The sequence below is a fragment of the Corvus kubaryi genome, unplaced genomic scaffold (assembly GCF_017639235.1).
Source record: "Corvus kubaryi isolate FWS band 111438036 unplaced genomic scaffold, C.kubaryi_AGA036_p1.0 37392, whole genome shotgun sequence".
Taxonomy (NCBI): Eukaryota; Metazoa; Chordata; class Aves; order Passeriformes; family Corvidae; genus Corvus; species Corvus kubaryi.
The window spans coordinates 5549728-5566085 of NW_024581131.1; the positions used below are offsets into that span (position 1 = coordinate 5549728).

The 16358-nt window shown below is 55.6% G+C and overlaps 1 protein-coding gene across 4 annotated transcripts in view; it reads left to right on the forward strand.

The window, feature by feature from the left end:
* Positions 1 to 16358, forward strand: part of DUSP8 (dual specificity phosphatase 8) — a 45898-nt gene that overhangs the window by 18910 nt on the left and 10630 nt on the right. For 3 of the 4 annotated variants that reach the window (XM_042038221.1, XM_042038219.1, XM_042038220.1), the window contains exon 3: positions 1562 to 1700. In XM_042038221.1, the coding sequence (XP_041894155.1) occupies positions 1562 to 1700 (139 nt within the window). Of the gene's footprint in view, positions 1 to 1561; positions 1701 to 10387; positions 10808 to 16358 lie in introns of those variants that run through there. The other variant, XM_042038222.1, reaches the window with a different exon arrangement.

Consider the following 16358-nt stretch of genomic DNA (forward strand, 5'->3'; position numbering starts at 1 on the left):
CCCTCTTGTCCTGCCCTTTCATCCCTCCTGTCATCCTGCTGAGCTGTAGGGGTGCCAGGTGGGTCCTTTGAGCCCCCCCTTCCTCGTGCAGAGCTGCGCGTGGTGCCCCGACGGGGATTTCTGTTGGTGCGGGGCTGTCCTTCCGCTGCGGCGCAGAGATGTGATGAGCTCAGCTGAATCAGTGCTCCCTGCAGTTTTATTTGGATGGTGCTCACGTTGCTGAGTAGGGAAGCACCTGCAGCAGGGTGTGAAAGCAGCATTAATAGCGACAGCAGCCCTGAGAGAATCTGCTCTGGTGGTGAGATAGGGCTTGGCAGTGAGACAGCAAAACGAGGCGGGTGTCCATGAGTGGTACCTTGTTCAAGTGGTCTCCAAAAGACATTTTGGAGAGGGCTTGGTAGGGGGTGGCCAATGGGCAGCTCCAGCACTAGCTGGAGAAGAGAGCAGCTTGCACACATTCCCTCCTTCCCTGCTTGCTGCTGCCTCCCCCTCCTCCCATGATGTGATGGATGTGCCTTACCCCGCCGGCTGGGAGGGCAGGCACTCTCAGGGCAGGCGTATGCCACACACCCAGCTCTTCAGCAGGTGAGCTGAGCTGTGCCTCTGTGCGCATTTTTATCTTCTTTTAAAAGGTGCATGGACCTTCAGGTAGGTGTGGGAATGTCTGGCTGTGCTTTGAGTGCCCTCATTGCAATCCAGTCGTCATCTGGACACTGGGGCTGGACTCCTGCCTGCAGACATTTGCCTGCCTGCAGATTATCCCACCATCTCACCTGCCCCGGAGGCTCTGGGGGTGGGCAGCTGGGTGCTGTTTGGGGTATGTAAAATCATGTGAGAGCAGCCCAGGAGCTCCTTTCCCTCTCCCCGGTTTATCCCTGCAGTGTGCAGGCCCCAGCACACATTACAAAAGGAAGAAAGAGCATCACCTTGAACATCCACCAAGCAAAAGAAGAGACTTCCCCTCTCCTTCAGCCCTTAGGGGTGATCTGCAGGTTTAGGGTGAGGCATAGTGCCTATAGAGGTGTTACTGTGTTAGGTATGGTGTCTCCAGGCTGAGCCCTGAAGAGCTCCAGCCACAGCACAAGGGCTGTGCTGGGAGCACCCCTGCCTGCAGAACCACTCCCAAATCCCTGTGTCCCTGTCTCTGTGACACCAGCCAGGCTGAGGAGGAGTATCTGAGTGCAAAAGTTGTCTGGGGAGGAGGTGGTGAAAGAAGTCATGGCAATTTCTGGGATGCAGTTAAGTAACAGCAAGCTGAGGGTGGGCAATAGGGAGGAGTGACCCTACTTTGGGTAGGATGCTCAAAAGTACTCATAGTCAGTGGGGCTGCTCCAGTGGGCACCTCTACTGACACATTTGCTTGTAGCCATGGAGCAGAGTCCCAGCCTGGCTGGACTCTCCATTTGGTGGTCAAAACCAGCTTGTGGAAATGGTGTGGAGCTGGAATTTCCTGCTTGTGTGACCACTAAATTCAGCTTTGCTTCCCATGGTGGTGTGGACAGCAGCATCCTCAGTGCTCAGCCCATTTCTCTGATGCCCGTTTTTTGCCGCTCCCCTGCAGGTGGAGGCGGAGGACCACCAGGACGTGGTGGTCTACGACCAGAGCACGAGGGACGTGACCGGCTTGGCTGCTGACAGCTTCCTCTCCATCCTCCTGGGCAAGTTGGACAGCTGTTTCCACAGTGTCTCCATCCTCACAGGTAGGAGCCCTGGGTTACCACTTCATCTGACGCTCATGCCTTTAGCCTGGACGGAGCTGTGGCCATCCCTGTCCATGTGCACCTTGTTTCCTGGCTGCCAGTGGCTGTGGTGGAGGAGGGCAGCCTTGCATGCAGGCTGAGGAGGCTCAGCCCACGCTGGCATCACTGGGTCATCCCCGTGCCTTCGTTCCTTGCACTGTCCGTCTCCCTGCCGCTGCACCCACCAGCCAGGGTGAATGAAAGAGGGGGGTACAGGGGGGTTGTGGTGGCATGGATCTAGCCATCCAAAAGCTGCCCTTTGTTCTCCCATCCTTGCCTTGCTTCATCCCTGCTGAATGTGCCAAGGACCAGACCTGGTTCAGTCACTCTGCTCCCTCTTGCTGCTGTTAAAGGGAGGGCAGGAGAAGAAATCCACGGATGTACTGGAAAGAAGAAGGATGGCAGAGGCAGAGGGTCATCACTGAGTGAGTCAGGGTCTGCTGGAGATGATGCTCTCCGGGCACAAATGTGCAGGCAGAAGGAGGCACGTGCTGCCCTAATTACAGCCCTTCTGCAGTGAGCCAGGCAGCTGATGAATGGAAAGCTCCGACCCAGCAGAGAGGAGAAGAGAGGCAGCGAACTGCCTAAGGGAGAGCTGAAGCTGCCTTTGCTTTCCCTTGGCTGGGACAGTCGGGCATCTGCCCTGATGGCTGTCTGCCTCTGAGCTTTCTGCCCATGGAGGGGTGGGCAGGCACTGCCCCATGCAGCCCCTCAGCCCCGCTGAGCTCAGCCACGCTCCTGAACAGTGCTGAAAGCACAGAGATGGGAATCACCTCTGACCCTCAAGCCTGTCCTCATCCTGTGGCAGCTGGATACTGCTTTGGGGCTGAGGCGGAGGGTACCAACCTCTGTGCCCTGGGGCACCAGAGGGGTGGAGGGAACTGCCACACCCGCAGAGTGATGCTCCCTGGGAAGGGGTAATTGTGAGGGGGAAGGTAGCACGGGCAAGTGGCATTCAGGGAGCCGTGCCCTGCCCCTGCAAGGCAGGGGTAAGTGCTGTTGAATTAGAGCAGCTGCATTGTGATGGGGAGAGCAGAGAGAAACAGTGGGATTAAAGCCCCCCCACTTCAAGCAACAAAATCAAGCAGGGACTACATGAAATCACATTAAAACTAATTATTGTGGCCTGGGTTGCTGAGGGCAGTTCTGGAGGATGCCTCCCTGAGCTTGCTGTGGCAGCCCCTGGCCTGCCTCAGTAGCTGTGCTTGCAGTTCCAAGGTCACCGTGGCATAAACAAGGGCACAGCTTGACGTATGGTGCAGGAGAAGGAAAAGGTGGATTCGGTTGCATCTGGGAAGGAACCTGCTTAGTCACGGGGATGGGTCAGGAAATAGCCTTGGTGGTGTGACCCTGGCACCCCCTAACCCACTGCCACTTTCCCAGGGCTGGGTGAGGAGGAGGGCTGTGTGCTGGCTGCAAATCGCCCCCCCTGCCCTGAGTCCTCCTGGAGCCAGGACAGGGCTGGGTGAGGTGGCCCTAAAAACCCCAGAGCCTTTTCCTGCCTTAAGGCAAGCAGAGGCCTGGGGGAGCCTCATGCCAATGCTCCCCAGCTGCATGGACACCCCCTCAGCCATCAGCACTACCACCACCAAACCCCCTGCCACCAAACCTTCTGTCCCCTACTTGAGCACACACCTCCTCCATTTCCATCTCCCTGGGCTGCAGGAGCCCAGAGCCCCAGGCAGGAGTGCTAGGCACCAAGCAAAGCTCAAGCCTCCCAGATTAAAAGCGCAGCAGGACCTCAGCCTGATGTGGAACGCGGGCCACCAGCAGGTGGAAAAAACGAGCCGAAATGTAGAACACTGGGTCATGGCGGCGGTGTTTCACATGGAAATCATGACTGGAATGGCTGTGCAGAGCATCCAGGGGAGGCTGGGCATGCTCGCTGACAGGCACAGCTTCCTCCTGCCTGCAGTGCGGGCAGCAACGGGCTGGTGTAAAGACAGCTCTGGAGTGCTTGGGGGGTCTGGGGAAGGATGTGTGAGTGGGCCTGATTCTGAACCCTTGCCCTTTTGGGTTTAACCCCTCGGTCTGTCCACTCCAGCGTCAAGCACCCTGTCCTGCCCCAACCCATCTGGTGTCTCAGAAGGAATGCTTGGGTCCTCCTTGGAGGTGCCTTGTGACCCCAGTGGGTTGGCAAGGGCTGCTGAAATCTCAGCTTGTCCCTCAGTGGATGCCATTACCCCAGGGAACCTGTTCTGATGGTCCCCAGTTCATTGTGGCAGCCCTATACAGCCCCTGTGTGCTGCCCAGTTCTCTCAGCCCCAGGCAGATGCTGGGGTTCATGCCTCCGTGTCCCCATCTCGTGCAAACACCAGGCTTGGCTGTTCTTGCTCTCCTCCAGGCCAGCAACCTTCTGACCCTTGAAGCAGCTGATGGAGGCTGATGGGTGAGGACAGGGGAGCTAGGGGTGGCAGGACTGGTGCCAGGGACTCCTCAAGGGTTAACATCCCAGAAGCAGCGATTCCAGTGGCTGGCAAGGAAGAATCTGAGTCAATTATTCCCAGTCTTGGAAATCATCGGCTTCTCTTCTTCTTTCTTTTTTTTTTTTTTATTGTGTAAGTATAAATAGTGCTGCTTGCTGCCCTCCATCCGTGGGAGCAGAAAGACTGTTGATTTATATGGTTTTCCTGACATCACATGAAGTGGTGGAAAACTGAATGGAGCCAGCATTTTTCCTGCATTATGTAATGCCCCCTCCCTCCCAGCCCAGCTCTGCTATTCCTGCAGGAGCCTGACTGTTCTTTAACCTTTGTTTACTTCAGCACAAACCCTTGCTTTTTTGCCTTTTTTTTTTTTTTCTGTTTTGCCTTTTTTTTTTTTTTTAACTTCGCTATATTCCCCCCCCCCCCCATTCTTCCCCTTTGCAATCACCCGCTTGGTTTTTATTAAGAGGCATTATCTGCTTATGAAGCAGCAGCAGCAGCAGTCTGGCTCCATTGCTCCCTGACGGCTCCGGTGTGCCAGCTCTGGTATTGGAGCCTGTCCAGGGCCGTGTGTGGTGCAGAGCTGGTGGGTGCTGAGCTTCACCAGCTCCTCTCCATTTGTCCAGCTGCAGCAGACAGTGTGGAGATTTTCTTTTACTCCTGTTCAGTGGCTAAGAGTGACAGCTGAGGGCTTGGGATCCTTGGTCCAGATGATGCTGTCACCCATCCTGTCCCTGCTTCTGGTCCTTAGGCTGAGCACCAGGCTTCTCTCTCCCATGCTCGAATCCATGTGCCAGCTGGAGATAAAACCAGGATGGCAGTGTGGCCAGCAGTGGTGGCCCCACAGCCTGGGCTGGGGGGCTTGGGACCCCCCTTGCACGACAGAGACTCTTTTTGCTGTGGTTCCGTGTGCTGGGGGAGCTTTACCGCTGCAATATCATGCTCCGACCTGAAACAGGCCCCTCAATTGCTTTCTGAACTCGAGTCATGAGCTTTTCATCTGGCTCGGGAGCGCATGTGAGATCATCTTCAGCGCCCCCCTCCCCCCACTTTTGTACCAATTCTTCAAGGAATGTTTAAATTTTCCAGTCCTGTTCTTTCTAAATTTGGAGCGTCTGTTTACTCCCAGGATTCGGAAAGAATGTAACAATATCATCAGCGACAAATCCCTCCCAGCCCTTCACTCACCATCCTCCTCACTGAGCAGCCTGGCTGTGACCCAGGTCCTCTCCAGCCCAGCGGTGCCATGGCCATCCAGCACGGCTGCAGAGAGTTGTAATTGCATGGCTGCAGTGATCTGGGTGAGGGCTGAGATTTGGGGGATTTTGGGGGAATCTACCAAAGACAGGTGACTTCGCCACAGGCAGAAAGAAGCAGCAAAAAAGGAAAGGGGATTTCCATGCAGGAGCTGACTTGGGCTGCCCAGGCATGAGTGGGTTCAGCACTGAAGGCACTGGCTGGAATTATTTTAGATACAAGGACTCAGAGACAGATGATTTTAATTTTAAAAAAAGAAAAGAAAAAACACTTTTTTTTTTTTCTGTATAGGGACAGTCCTAAAAAGAGGTTAAACATCAGGGCAATGGAACATGACTTTGCTCATCCTTGGCTGAAAATTCCGTAATGCTTTCTTGTGTCTTGTTGGTGAGAAGCCACACGCCAGTTGCACATCTCCCTTGCTGCATGCTCCTCTTGAAACATACTGGGCTGGGGCTGTTCTGGAGAAAAAGAGAATGAAAAAGCCAAGCTAGGCAGGTGTGAAAGCAGGGCAGAGGCAGGGCAGAGCAGAGGGGGCTTGCCTGGAGTCTGAGTCTCAGAGGCTGGAGTGACAGCATGTACATCCAAAGCTTATCATGGCATACGCTGAAGATAAAAGCTTAGCAGGATCCAGAACCACAACTGAGGTGTCTTTACGAACCAAATGTAAGAAAAAAAAATAAAACCTCAGAAAGACAATACCCCAAATACCCACACTTTGGTCACAGAATCACAGAATATTCTGAGTTGGAAGGGACCCAGAAGGATCATCAAGTCCAACTCTTAAGCGAATGACGCATGCAGGGATCAAACCTTCAAACCCACCGTGTTGGGTGTCATTAGCACAGTGCTCTAACCAGGTGAGCGAATCTCAGGGCTCATCAGTCACAAGCTGTCTGATGGGAGTGGGGAGGCAAGACTTGACTGCAGCTGGCGATTTGATGGTCACGTTCCTCATCACCTGCTCTGCACAGCATCACGATTTCACCTGTTGAGTTTGGGGTGTGAGTGTGTCTGCTGGGGACATAGCATGTGCAGAATGCACTAGCTGGTGGGTTTTGTCCCCTGACTCCAGCAGAGCCTCTGCTCAGTACATGGGCCTGAAAGTACCCTTGTAGGTGAAGCATTAAGGCTATTTCAGGTACCCTCAGGCTGTAATGTCTAAAAGCGCTTGGGGACTTACTGGCATTAATCCATCAGATGTACCTACAAGATTTTCCTTTAAGTCTGTCTCTGAACCTCCTGCAAGCACCTCTATCCACCTGTGGCCATCTCCATCCCATAGCATACTGTGATGAACCAAAAGAAGCAGATGCTTGGCTGGCAGTAGTGTGGGTATAAATAAGGAGGGTATGGGAGTGGGATGAGACAGGAAAAAGAGCTCCTGCAGGACTCTCAATTTCTTGCTTCTCCCAGATCTGGGAGTTTTGAAGAACCAATGAATGGGGATTCAGGTTGTTCTTCATCTAAAATTGCCCACATGATGATCAGGAATGGAAGAAGGGTAAGAAGGACTGTGCAGGAGGTTACATCAAGCTTCAGGCTGTAGGTCGTGAGGTGCAGGGGGATTACCTGTGGTGATGGACTGGAGGTAGGACACTGATACCGGCCTAGAGGGAAAGGCATTTTTAAAAAAATCAAATGGGAAGACCAAGGTTGGTGATTTTTACAGTCCTGGAGTTTTAAGTAACTCCTAACCTCCCTCCCTCTCATGCAAAACATCCCTGGAGGAGTTGCTTCCTTTCCTACAGCAAAGCCATCTGGGACCACTTTAGCCAGGGCAGGACTGTGTTTTCTTGCCCTCTAGCCCCACTTCAGTGGGTTCTGGCATCCAGCTTCTGACACCCAGCCTGGTGGGTGCCCTGGGGAGTGCTCCCAGTCTCCTCAGTCCAAGGCATGAGGGCGGAGTAAGGTGCCCCCTTCTCACCCTGAACCACAACCAGGAGATGCCTGGGAGGCTTTCAGCCCCGGCGGGACCAGTGGCTGCATCCCTGGGAGGGGTTAAGCCAGGTCATGTATGTGCAAGGCTGATTGTATTCCAGACCTATGCTCTAAACCTCCCTGTTTAGCAACGCTGTCGTCAGACAACTTGTTTTCCCGATTCTATAATTACCCTGAGGAGCTTCCCTTCCCCCTCTGGCCGTGTTTTTAACCATTGGACCCAGAAGAGGCAAGCAAAAGGGTCAAAGGCAGAGTGGGACAGAGGAGAAGGGGCTTAGGGAAGAGCAGTCCTCTGGTTGCCATGACTTAGAAAACTGCTATGTAATTTCATTTCTCATTTCTGGAAGGGCAGCGGGAGGAAGGCAACTTCCCCAGTAAGAGATCCTGATGGGCAGGAGCCACTGCCCAGTTACAGCTTCCTTCCTTTTGAGAAATCTGCCTTCCCTCATCCACCTCCCCCTTTCCCTGGGCCTGTGCTGCATGCTTGCAAAAGGTCGTCACTAGCAATTATTACCAGGTCCCAGTGCTGGGTGGAGAGAGGAACCTCTGGCCCTGCCCAGCTGGGCTTGTGCCAGGCTATAGGCACTGTCCTGACAGGGTATGTAGGTGCTGAACAGGGACTCATCCTGCTCCCTGCTCTTGCACGAGGATTACATGAGTCTCTCCAACCCATTACAGTGGATGTTTTTCCAGTGAGTGCTGTGGCAATGAGAGCGAAGTGAGGCTGGTGAAGCTGGGCATCTCTCCCTGGGTGATGCACCCCTGTCTGCTAAACAGGGGCTGGAGGCAGGATGGGTGACAGCCTGGCCAGGAGGAGCACCTGGGGGGAAGGGCCGAGGGGCAGTAGCTAATACATGGAATATATTTCTGCACTATGGACATTGCCTTTTATCTCTCTACTTGCCAGCTGCCCCTGCCCCAGGTGCCAACTCCTGTACTGGTTCTGGCAAAAGGGTGAAGAAAATGGAGAGAGAGCAGAGATGAGGATGCTGCCTGGGGAATGGTGGCTGCAGGTGGCATCTCCTTGTGGCTGGACTTCACACTGCTGGAGGAGGGGGGTTGCTGGCTATCTCTGCTCGCTTGTCTTTTGCTGAGGATCAGAGGGGTGTGAGACACTGGTAAGCCTCCTGCATTGAGGTCTACTTGGTGTCATGCCCAGCTTCCCACCTGGTGCTCCGAGTAGCCCTGAACTGAAATCTCAGTCCAAACACATCCTGAAGGACCCTGACATTACCAGAATAACTTGTGCCCTGGGCTCTTGGAAGCCTGAGGGAGGTGGACAACCAGAGGTCAGTGAGGAAAGGCGAGTTTTGTTTGTGCATCTCTGGGTCAGGGGCAGGTTGAGTATTGCACCCCCTAATTCACCACATGCTTCCTTGGCCACTGCCCCTGCATAACCTAGTGACCCCGGTAGAGCGATTAGGTCCACCCCAGTAGACCCCCAGGCACAGCCACCAGAGCTGGTCACAGCTGGATCACTGACCAGCATGGGTAGAGCACTGCTGGCACAGTGGCAGTGGCACATGGAGGGATCTCTACCCTGGCAGGCATTGGCACTGGCCACCAGCATCATGCGCCCTCACTTTTAGTGACGGTGGTGGCAAATGTGGGGGACCACAGATCCTGCTGTGGTAGTCACTTCCTGAGCATAGCTTGTGGGGGAAGGCTGCTTCTCTCTCTTCCAGCCTAGTTGGAGCATGCTTTGAATTTTATCCAACCTCTGACCCACATCTGATAATAATCAAACCATATTTGTTACAACAACAAGGCTCGTTAGGAGGCTGGCTCCACTCAGGGTGGGGGGGAGGAGACAGCACTTACTTAATGCCAATGACCTCATCTCATGTGATGTCATTCAAAGGAAAAACACTGAAGTCACTCACATATGGCTCAGCCTGGGGTTTTTCAGCCCATAAAGGTTCAGATTTTCAAAGGCACAATACATGCCCCCCCCCCTTCTCTCCCCCGCTTACTATAATCCTGAATGATTTTCTGGAGGCCTGGGCTCAGACCAATAAACTCGTAAGGAGCTGTGTGGAGATGTATTAAGGAGTCCTGCGGGTGGGAAGCGGGGAACGAGTAATTTTCTCCCCCAGAACAAATGCAAAGAAGAAAATACATCACTCCCCACCTGCTTCAGAAGCCACCAGAGATGGATAGACCCCCAGTGAGACTAGGAAAGGCCATTCCTACATGTCCCCTCTTGCTGGAGTTTTGCACGTGAGAAGGCTTTGGCAGAGGGTACATCTCCTCCAGACTATGGTCCTGCTTTGCTGGGACAAGGCAGATAACTCCATCTGACATGGCCACGCACAGGTGTGAGCAGCCCAGTGCCAGCAGCCCCTTTTCCTGCCAGCTGTTGGGACCCATTCATCTCCAGCTGTTTGGGACCACTCCAGGATGAGCATCCTCCTGGGTGATGCTTTCAGTGGAGACATTAAGGGACAAGATGAACTGGTCATTAAGGACCTGTCCCGTTCCCAGCTCTGCCTTGCAGCAAAGAGCCCCGGAGAAGTTATTTAATCTTTTGTGGCTCGGTTTCCCTCTTGGGAAGCTGAGATCATGGCATTGCCCTTCCTGGTGCAGGGGTTCAGAGTTAAACAGTGCCCAGGGGATGCAGGTTGGTCCTGCCAGGAGCAGCTGTTGGGGAGGGGGTGCAGCCGTGGGGTGCCTTCACCGTACGAGGAGCAGCAGGGAGCCGAGATAGGAGGGTGGTGCTGCATCCCCCCTTCGTTGTGGGAGTTTGATCGCACACCGCCCTGGCAGGTGCTAAAATGAGGTGTGGGCATGAGCTTCCTCCCACCACGTTCCCGTCCCCATATTAGCTGCGCGGGGCCAAAGCCGGCGTGGTGCAGCGATCCATCTCCCGCCGCGGCCGCTCGCTGCGGGGGGCTTTGAGCAGGAGAGAAAATCGCGGTTGCGCCTTTAAGCAGGGAGCGGAGCATATGTCAGCCCGGCGTTGTGCTGCGTGTCTGTGTGCTGAGTAAGGAATGCGGCCGCATGCCTGACCCGTTAGCTATGAGCGCGGTACGGGCGCGCAGCGAGCGCGGCGGCGGATGGGGCGGCTGCTCCCGGGCTGAGCTCACTCGGGCTGCAGCGGGAGGCGAAGAGGGGGGCGGCCGGGGAAAGGGGGCTACGCCGAGCCCCCCTACCCCGCTCGGCTTTTTTTTAATGCTTTTTTCAGCCTGAAGGCTGGAGCCGGGGGGAGGCTGGCGTTGCTCTGCCGCAGGGGCGCTTTTTGGTTTTTTTTAGTATTTTGTTTGCCCGCCAGCTGTTGTTTGGCGACGGTGAGAGGTGCCCCCGCGAGCCGCAGCCCAGCTGCCTGGATGCCCGTGGATGTAATGATTGCTCCCTCCGAGGACCAGTTCTGGACAGACATGCGCGAGGGGCAGATGAAGCTGAAAATAAGGGTGCGGAGGATGAAGGAGAGCAGGGACAAGAGAGGTTTGTCAGCCGGCCCGGCGCCTTTCCTTCCGATGGGGACGGAGCGGGAAGAGGGGGCTGCGCCGCCGGAGCCCTGCTTTGGCCGGGCGCCGGAGATCGCCTTTGCCGAGTGGCCGGCGGGGAGCGGAGCGCGGTGCTGGCGATACAAAGAGCGCAGGCAGCTGGCGAGCGGGGAGATGGAAGCGAGCGGGGAGCGTGCGGAGGGGAGCGGAGCGGAGCGATGGCCGGTCCCCAGCCAGGGGCGATGTGCGCGGCGCTGGCGGAGGCGGCCGGGCTGGGACAGGAGCTGCACGGAGAGGGCAGCTCCTTCCGGCAGGTGAGCGGCTGCCTGCAGCGGGCAGAGGCATCTGCAGCGGCCCCGGCGCCAGGCAGCCTTCCCACCCGGTGCGGGGTAAGGTGAGACTGTCTGGCCGCGGGGACCGCTCCGGGCTCCCCCGAACCCTTCGCTGTCCAGGCAGGCTTGGCGAGGGCGCGGACGGAGCAGAGGAGGGAAGAAGGAAAGCTGCGGGAGCCGCGGCAGGACCTGCCGCCAGCATCTCTGCGTCCTCGGGCGAGGACGGCGGGGGGGCATCGGGCAGAGGAGGCAAGGACGGGCGAGGACGGCGGGGAGAACAAGGAGCCATGGGCTCAGAGCGCTGCGCTGCTGCCTGACGGAGCCATTTCGCTTCACCAGCGCTGCCCTGCCTGCCTATCTTGGGTGGTTTCTTTCAGAAAGGGCTTTTGCAGTGTTTCCACCCCAAGGTGTCAGGGCGAAGGGCACGCAGAGGAAGGGGATATTAACTGGAGCAGTTTAAGAATATGCCGAGCCTGGGATGACCTAGATTACCGAAGGGTTGAATCAAGCAACTTCCCCTCCATCATCACTTAAAATGGGAGGCTGCTAAAAGTGCTTGACAGGTTTTTGTGGCATGAAGCACATAACCCAGTGATGGTGTCATTAGTAATAAGTCACTCCTGGAAATGACACATTTTTCTTTACTTAGAACAAGTAAGGCTGGTCCAAAGCAGGCACAGTCACCAGAGGAAAATCAAGCCCAACAGCTCAAGGAGTGTGTCCGTGGTTGTGTGGGCGGAGGGCTTCCTTTCTGCTGTTTTTCCTCTTTTTTAAGGATGTTTTCCGTTTCTTTGGGAGAACGGGAGCAGGGTCTGAGACCAGCCTGCAAGGCATGGGAGGCTGCTGCAGGTTGGGAGGCAGCAGGGCACTGTAGCAGCAGATGGACAGAGGCTGTTTGGGGTGACCATTGGGGAAACAGGGAATGCACGTGAATCCATAATAGGGCTGATTCATCGGCTTTCTCATCCCCATTGCCTGGAAAAAAAAAAAAAACAAAACTGAGCCAGCAGTGGGGTGATGAAATTTTGTGCCAAATGAGGGGATGGTGAAACCTGGGCAGGGGAGTGGGGGAGTGGAAAAAGAGACCAGTTGAAAACTGGGCATCTCTCTCCAATGCACTGAGATGGGGGGACATAAAAAAGCATCATCCAGGAGAGGGCAAGCTGGGCAGGCTGCGGAGCACCAGGGTTTCACCAGGCTTGTGGGAAGGATGCACAAGCAAATGGGCTGTGTCCACATCAGGCATTGCTGGGAGGGATGGGCAAAATGAAAGGGGACTACAGTACCCGGGGAAACAGTGAGAATGGAGGCAGGGGGGAAATTCAGACACGTCTCAGGCAGCGGGAAATGCTGACAAAGCCCCGGAGCTCCCTGGAGCACAGTGAGTAAGGGTGGCTGTAAGTAGTGTTTCATCATGCTGCCCAGCTTAGCTGCCGGCACCAACAGGCTCCCACCCAGCACGAGTCAGGGAGATGGCGTTTTGCAAAGAGGGATTTTCCCAGCAGCTCTGGGGGTTGATGTGCAGCTTGCCAGGCCCCTCCATTTTCTGTCCTTCAGTTCAACCTGCGGCAGAGAAGCTCAGCCGAGCACTCAGACTCATTGTCATAAGAAGGCTGAGCATGATGCAGGCAGGCGAGGGCTGGGGTTTTGCAGTCTCCTCAGCTCTTGTCATCTCCTGCTGTACCTCAGTTCAGCAAGGTGCTTTAACACTTGGGGATGGATGTGTCAGAGTGCTGGGAGCAGCATGTCCCCCAAGGGGCTGGGCTGATGAAGAGGGGGTATCCAGGCACCATGCTGGCCACCAAGACAACGCAGCAGTGAGGGAGCCGTGCCGGCGTGGCGGCTGCTCCAGCAGCAAGCCGAGGCGCGTGCTCGCTTGCATGCCCCGCTGCTCCTTGCCACGTGCCGCCCTGGCAGCAGCTCTCAGCCACCACAGGCATTTTAATGAGAGCTGGGCAGAGCCTGGCCTCTCTCAGCCCCCTCAGCTGCCAGGAGCTTTAGCGGGGCAGAGGGTCTCCAGCACGAGCACAGGCACAAAACCCACTGGTGGGGCTGCGGGCTGCCGCAAAACCTCTGGCAGCTGCATGGGGAGCCGGTCTCTGAACAGCTCTGACTGCTGCTCTCTAAATCTCATTATTGCAGCAATGAGGGTGGGCTGTAAAACACATCTTTAATACCCCTGTAGGTCTCCTGCTAGCTTCCCGTGTGAGAGCTGGGGGTGAGGAGTGGGGTGTGGCAGCTGCTGGCCCAGAGAGGATTTCCACCTCTGGGTGTGCTTGTTCCCCTCCTCTTTGCTGCCACAAACTGATGGCGCAGCACAGTGACATGTCACCTTTTCCCTGTTTCTTGATGGGAACCTTTGAGCCTGTGATGCACAGGGAAGGCTGCTGAACAGGACATGCTGCTCGGTGTGTCTCTAGGGGAACTTTTATGAGACTCACAGGGCTGGGGATGTTCAAGAGCCATGTGGCTCTCTTGAGGAGCAGTTTTGGAGTGAGGCAGGTGCCCTGGGCAGCCCTTTCACAGCTTCTTGCAGTCAGCAGGGCACAGCATCAAGGCCAGAGCTATTGGGTTATTCCATAGGACTCTGAAGGAGGTGGTGAGTCCATGGGGCTGTAGATGAATGGGCAGAGTGAAGCCATCAGAGCAAGGTGTGAGAGGGTTTTCAAGCCCCATCTCCACTTTACACCTCCAGCCTAAAAGGTGGCCTCGGTTCAGGGAGGGACACAGGGAACAGCAGGGAGCTGGGATATCCATGCTTCATGTGTCCCACACCTTCTTTATATCCTCTGCAGTGTCTTCGTTAAGATCTCATGCAGCTTAATGGATTGTAAATCCCTAAAGCTGGGGCTTACCACCAGAAGGAAAATAATGCCACACCACATCCCTGTCCCTAGCCAGGAGTTTGTCACCTCCTGTGTCACCTTCTCTGCACCACCACTGCTGCCCAGCTTTGGAAGAGAAGGGCACAGTGCCACTTGCTGATGATAGATTTTGCCTGAGATGTTGTCAGTGACCCAGCTATGACTAGGATGTCCCCAGAGACCACCTGAAGGTGACAGCCAGGGCAGTGGAGGGCTCCCCAGCTGTGCCAGGGTCCCAGCTCAGCAGTCCAACATCTCTGTCCTTGCACCTTGTAATCTCCTTGGCCCTGTCTGTCTTTTTGTTCATTTTGGTTACAGCCATTTCAGGGCCGTAGGCAGACACTGGTGCAGGGACTGGCAAAGGGCCTCCTCACTGTGCAGTTTGCTGCTCGAGGGGAGGAGTCACACAGCTCCCAACAGTTGCAGCAGTGCGGGTACCACAGGAGCCTGTTCAAAGATGCTGCTGGCATCATCCCCCTGGCCTGATGGACAGGCTCGGAGAGGATTCCCAGGCTGTTTGCCTTCCCTCTGCAGCATCTGTTCTCACAATAAATCCAGTTTCACTGGGGAGGTTGTCACAGATGTTCAGCTGGAAAATGTGCAGAGGGGAGTGCCTGGCAAAGATGGGGATAGGGGAGAAGTTGTGGTGTTTTCCCCTCTCTTCTCAGAAGGGCCATACAGAGCAGGGCTCAGGGCTGGCCCAGAGGGGTCTCTGCAGGGCACAGCAGGAGGTGGAAGGGTGGTCAGCACCCTGTGAGTGAAACCTGGGATGGGGGAGATGCAAGGTCTCTGTTGTTGCACTCTTCTGGCGCTAAATTGCAGCAACACTCTGTGCCTCAGTGTGATTTTCACTTCTGGGAGGGTGATTTTCACTTCCTAGGCCTCCCAGAACCTGCCCGATGCTGGTTCTTGGCTCCTCCTTCCTCCATTTTCAGCAGGAACAGTGAAAGCATCCCCACTTTTGTTCTGGTTCCCTTCCCTTCCAGTTCCCACTTCTCCTCCTGGGCACCATCTCTGCCTCAGGTAATTGCAGTAGGCAGGAAGACACTGTTTTTTCCAGAGAATGGTTTGGAGAGCCCTCCATGCTGGAGCCACGAGCAGCTCACTGGGCTGTGCCACACAAGGACCAGCTCCTCCCCAGCAAGCCCTCACCAGGGGAGGGGAGCATCCAGAAGAAACCAGAGATCCCCAAACACCCGCTCCATGACAGAAACAAATCCTTCCTGAGCTTAATTCCACAGCTGCCAAGAGAAATGGTGCTCCTGGCAGCAGCATTGCAAATAAAAGAGGAAAGGCTAGAACTGGTGCTACCCTGGCTCCTCACCTCATTGGGCTCTGCTGCTCTCTCCCAGCAAAATCTGGGATCCATGGCCTGGGGCATAGAGGGGAGGAAAGCCCAGGTATCAGTTGGAGCCCAGCCAGGGACATTCACTGCCTTTGGGATTGTTTTGAAGAGCTGCTTTGCTTTCTAAAAATGAAAGGCATGCTGGAGCAGCCGCTACAGGGTGGGGTGAGCGTTGGTTCCATGTTGGGATGGTGTCGGGTACCTGGCCCCATCTCTAGGGTTTTCCCCAAGGCCAGGCTGCCCTCAGCAGCTGCAAGTATGGGGGAAATGAGGACAGGTGGGCTGGGAGCATGCCTGGGCTCCTGGACACAGGGTTCAGGCTTTGCATAGGACAAGTGAGGTGAGCTATGGGCATCATTTCAGGTGCCACCATCCTCCAGTTGTGGCAGCCTGCCCAGGTAGGCACTGCAGCTTAGGGTGCTGCTGCCCCTCTACAAACATCCCTGCCTGCTTCACAACCCCCTCAGCTCCTGCCTGGACTTCCCCAGGCAGGGCTGGCAGAGGATCTGCTGCCAGCTGAGTGTGGCGGAGGCAGACAGTGGGGAGAGAGCAGCATGCCCTGACCTGCTTGAACTATGAGATCACCTTAAAGAGTCATACAAACCCATCCACTGCCCTGGGCAGCTCCTGATGGATGTGAGTGAGTGCAAGAGGCTGGGCACCTACAGACCAGAGCAGGCACTGATCCCTGGGGTTGCATTTGTGTGCACCCTGCTCCCCAAAAATGTGTCACGTTCCTTCAGAAAAATTCCCATGTTGTTTCACAGAAGCCCAGGGGTCAGATCTGTGCCCCGCTCAAACTCAAGTGCTGCAGGCTTCTCTAGAGGCAACTGAAGGGAGCACTTCTCACAGGGTTGCTGCCCCAGCATCCCCCAAGCATCAGCACGGGGTAAAGCAGGGAGGTTGCATGTGTTCATGCAGAGCTCTGGCTAGTGATGGGCAGTCCTTGGCAATGGGGACACAGTAGAGGGATGAGCAGTAACCAGAGCTATGCTGCACCTGTGCTGG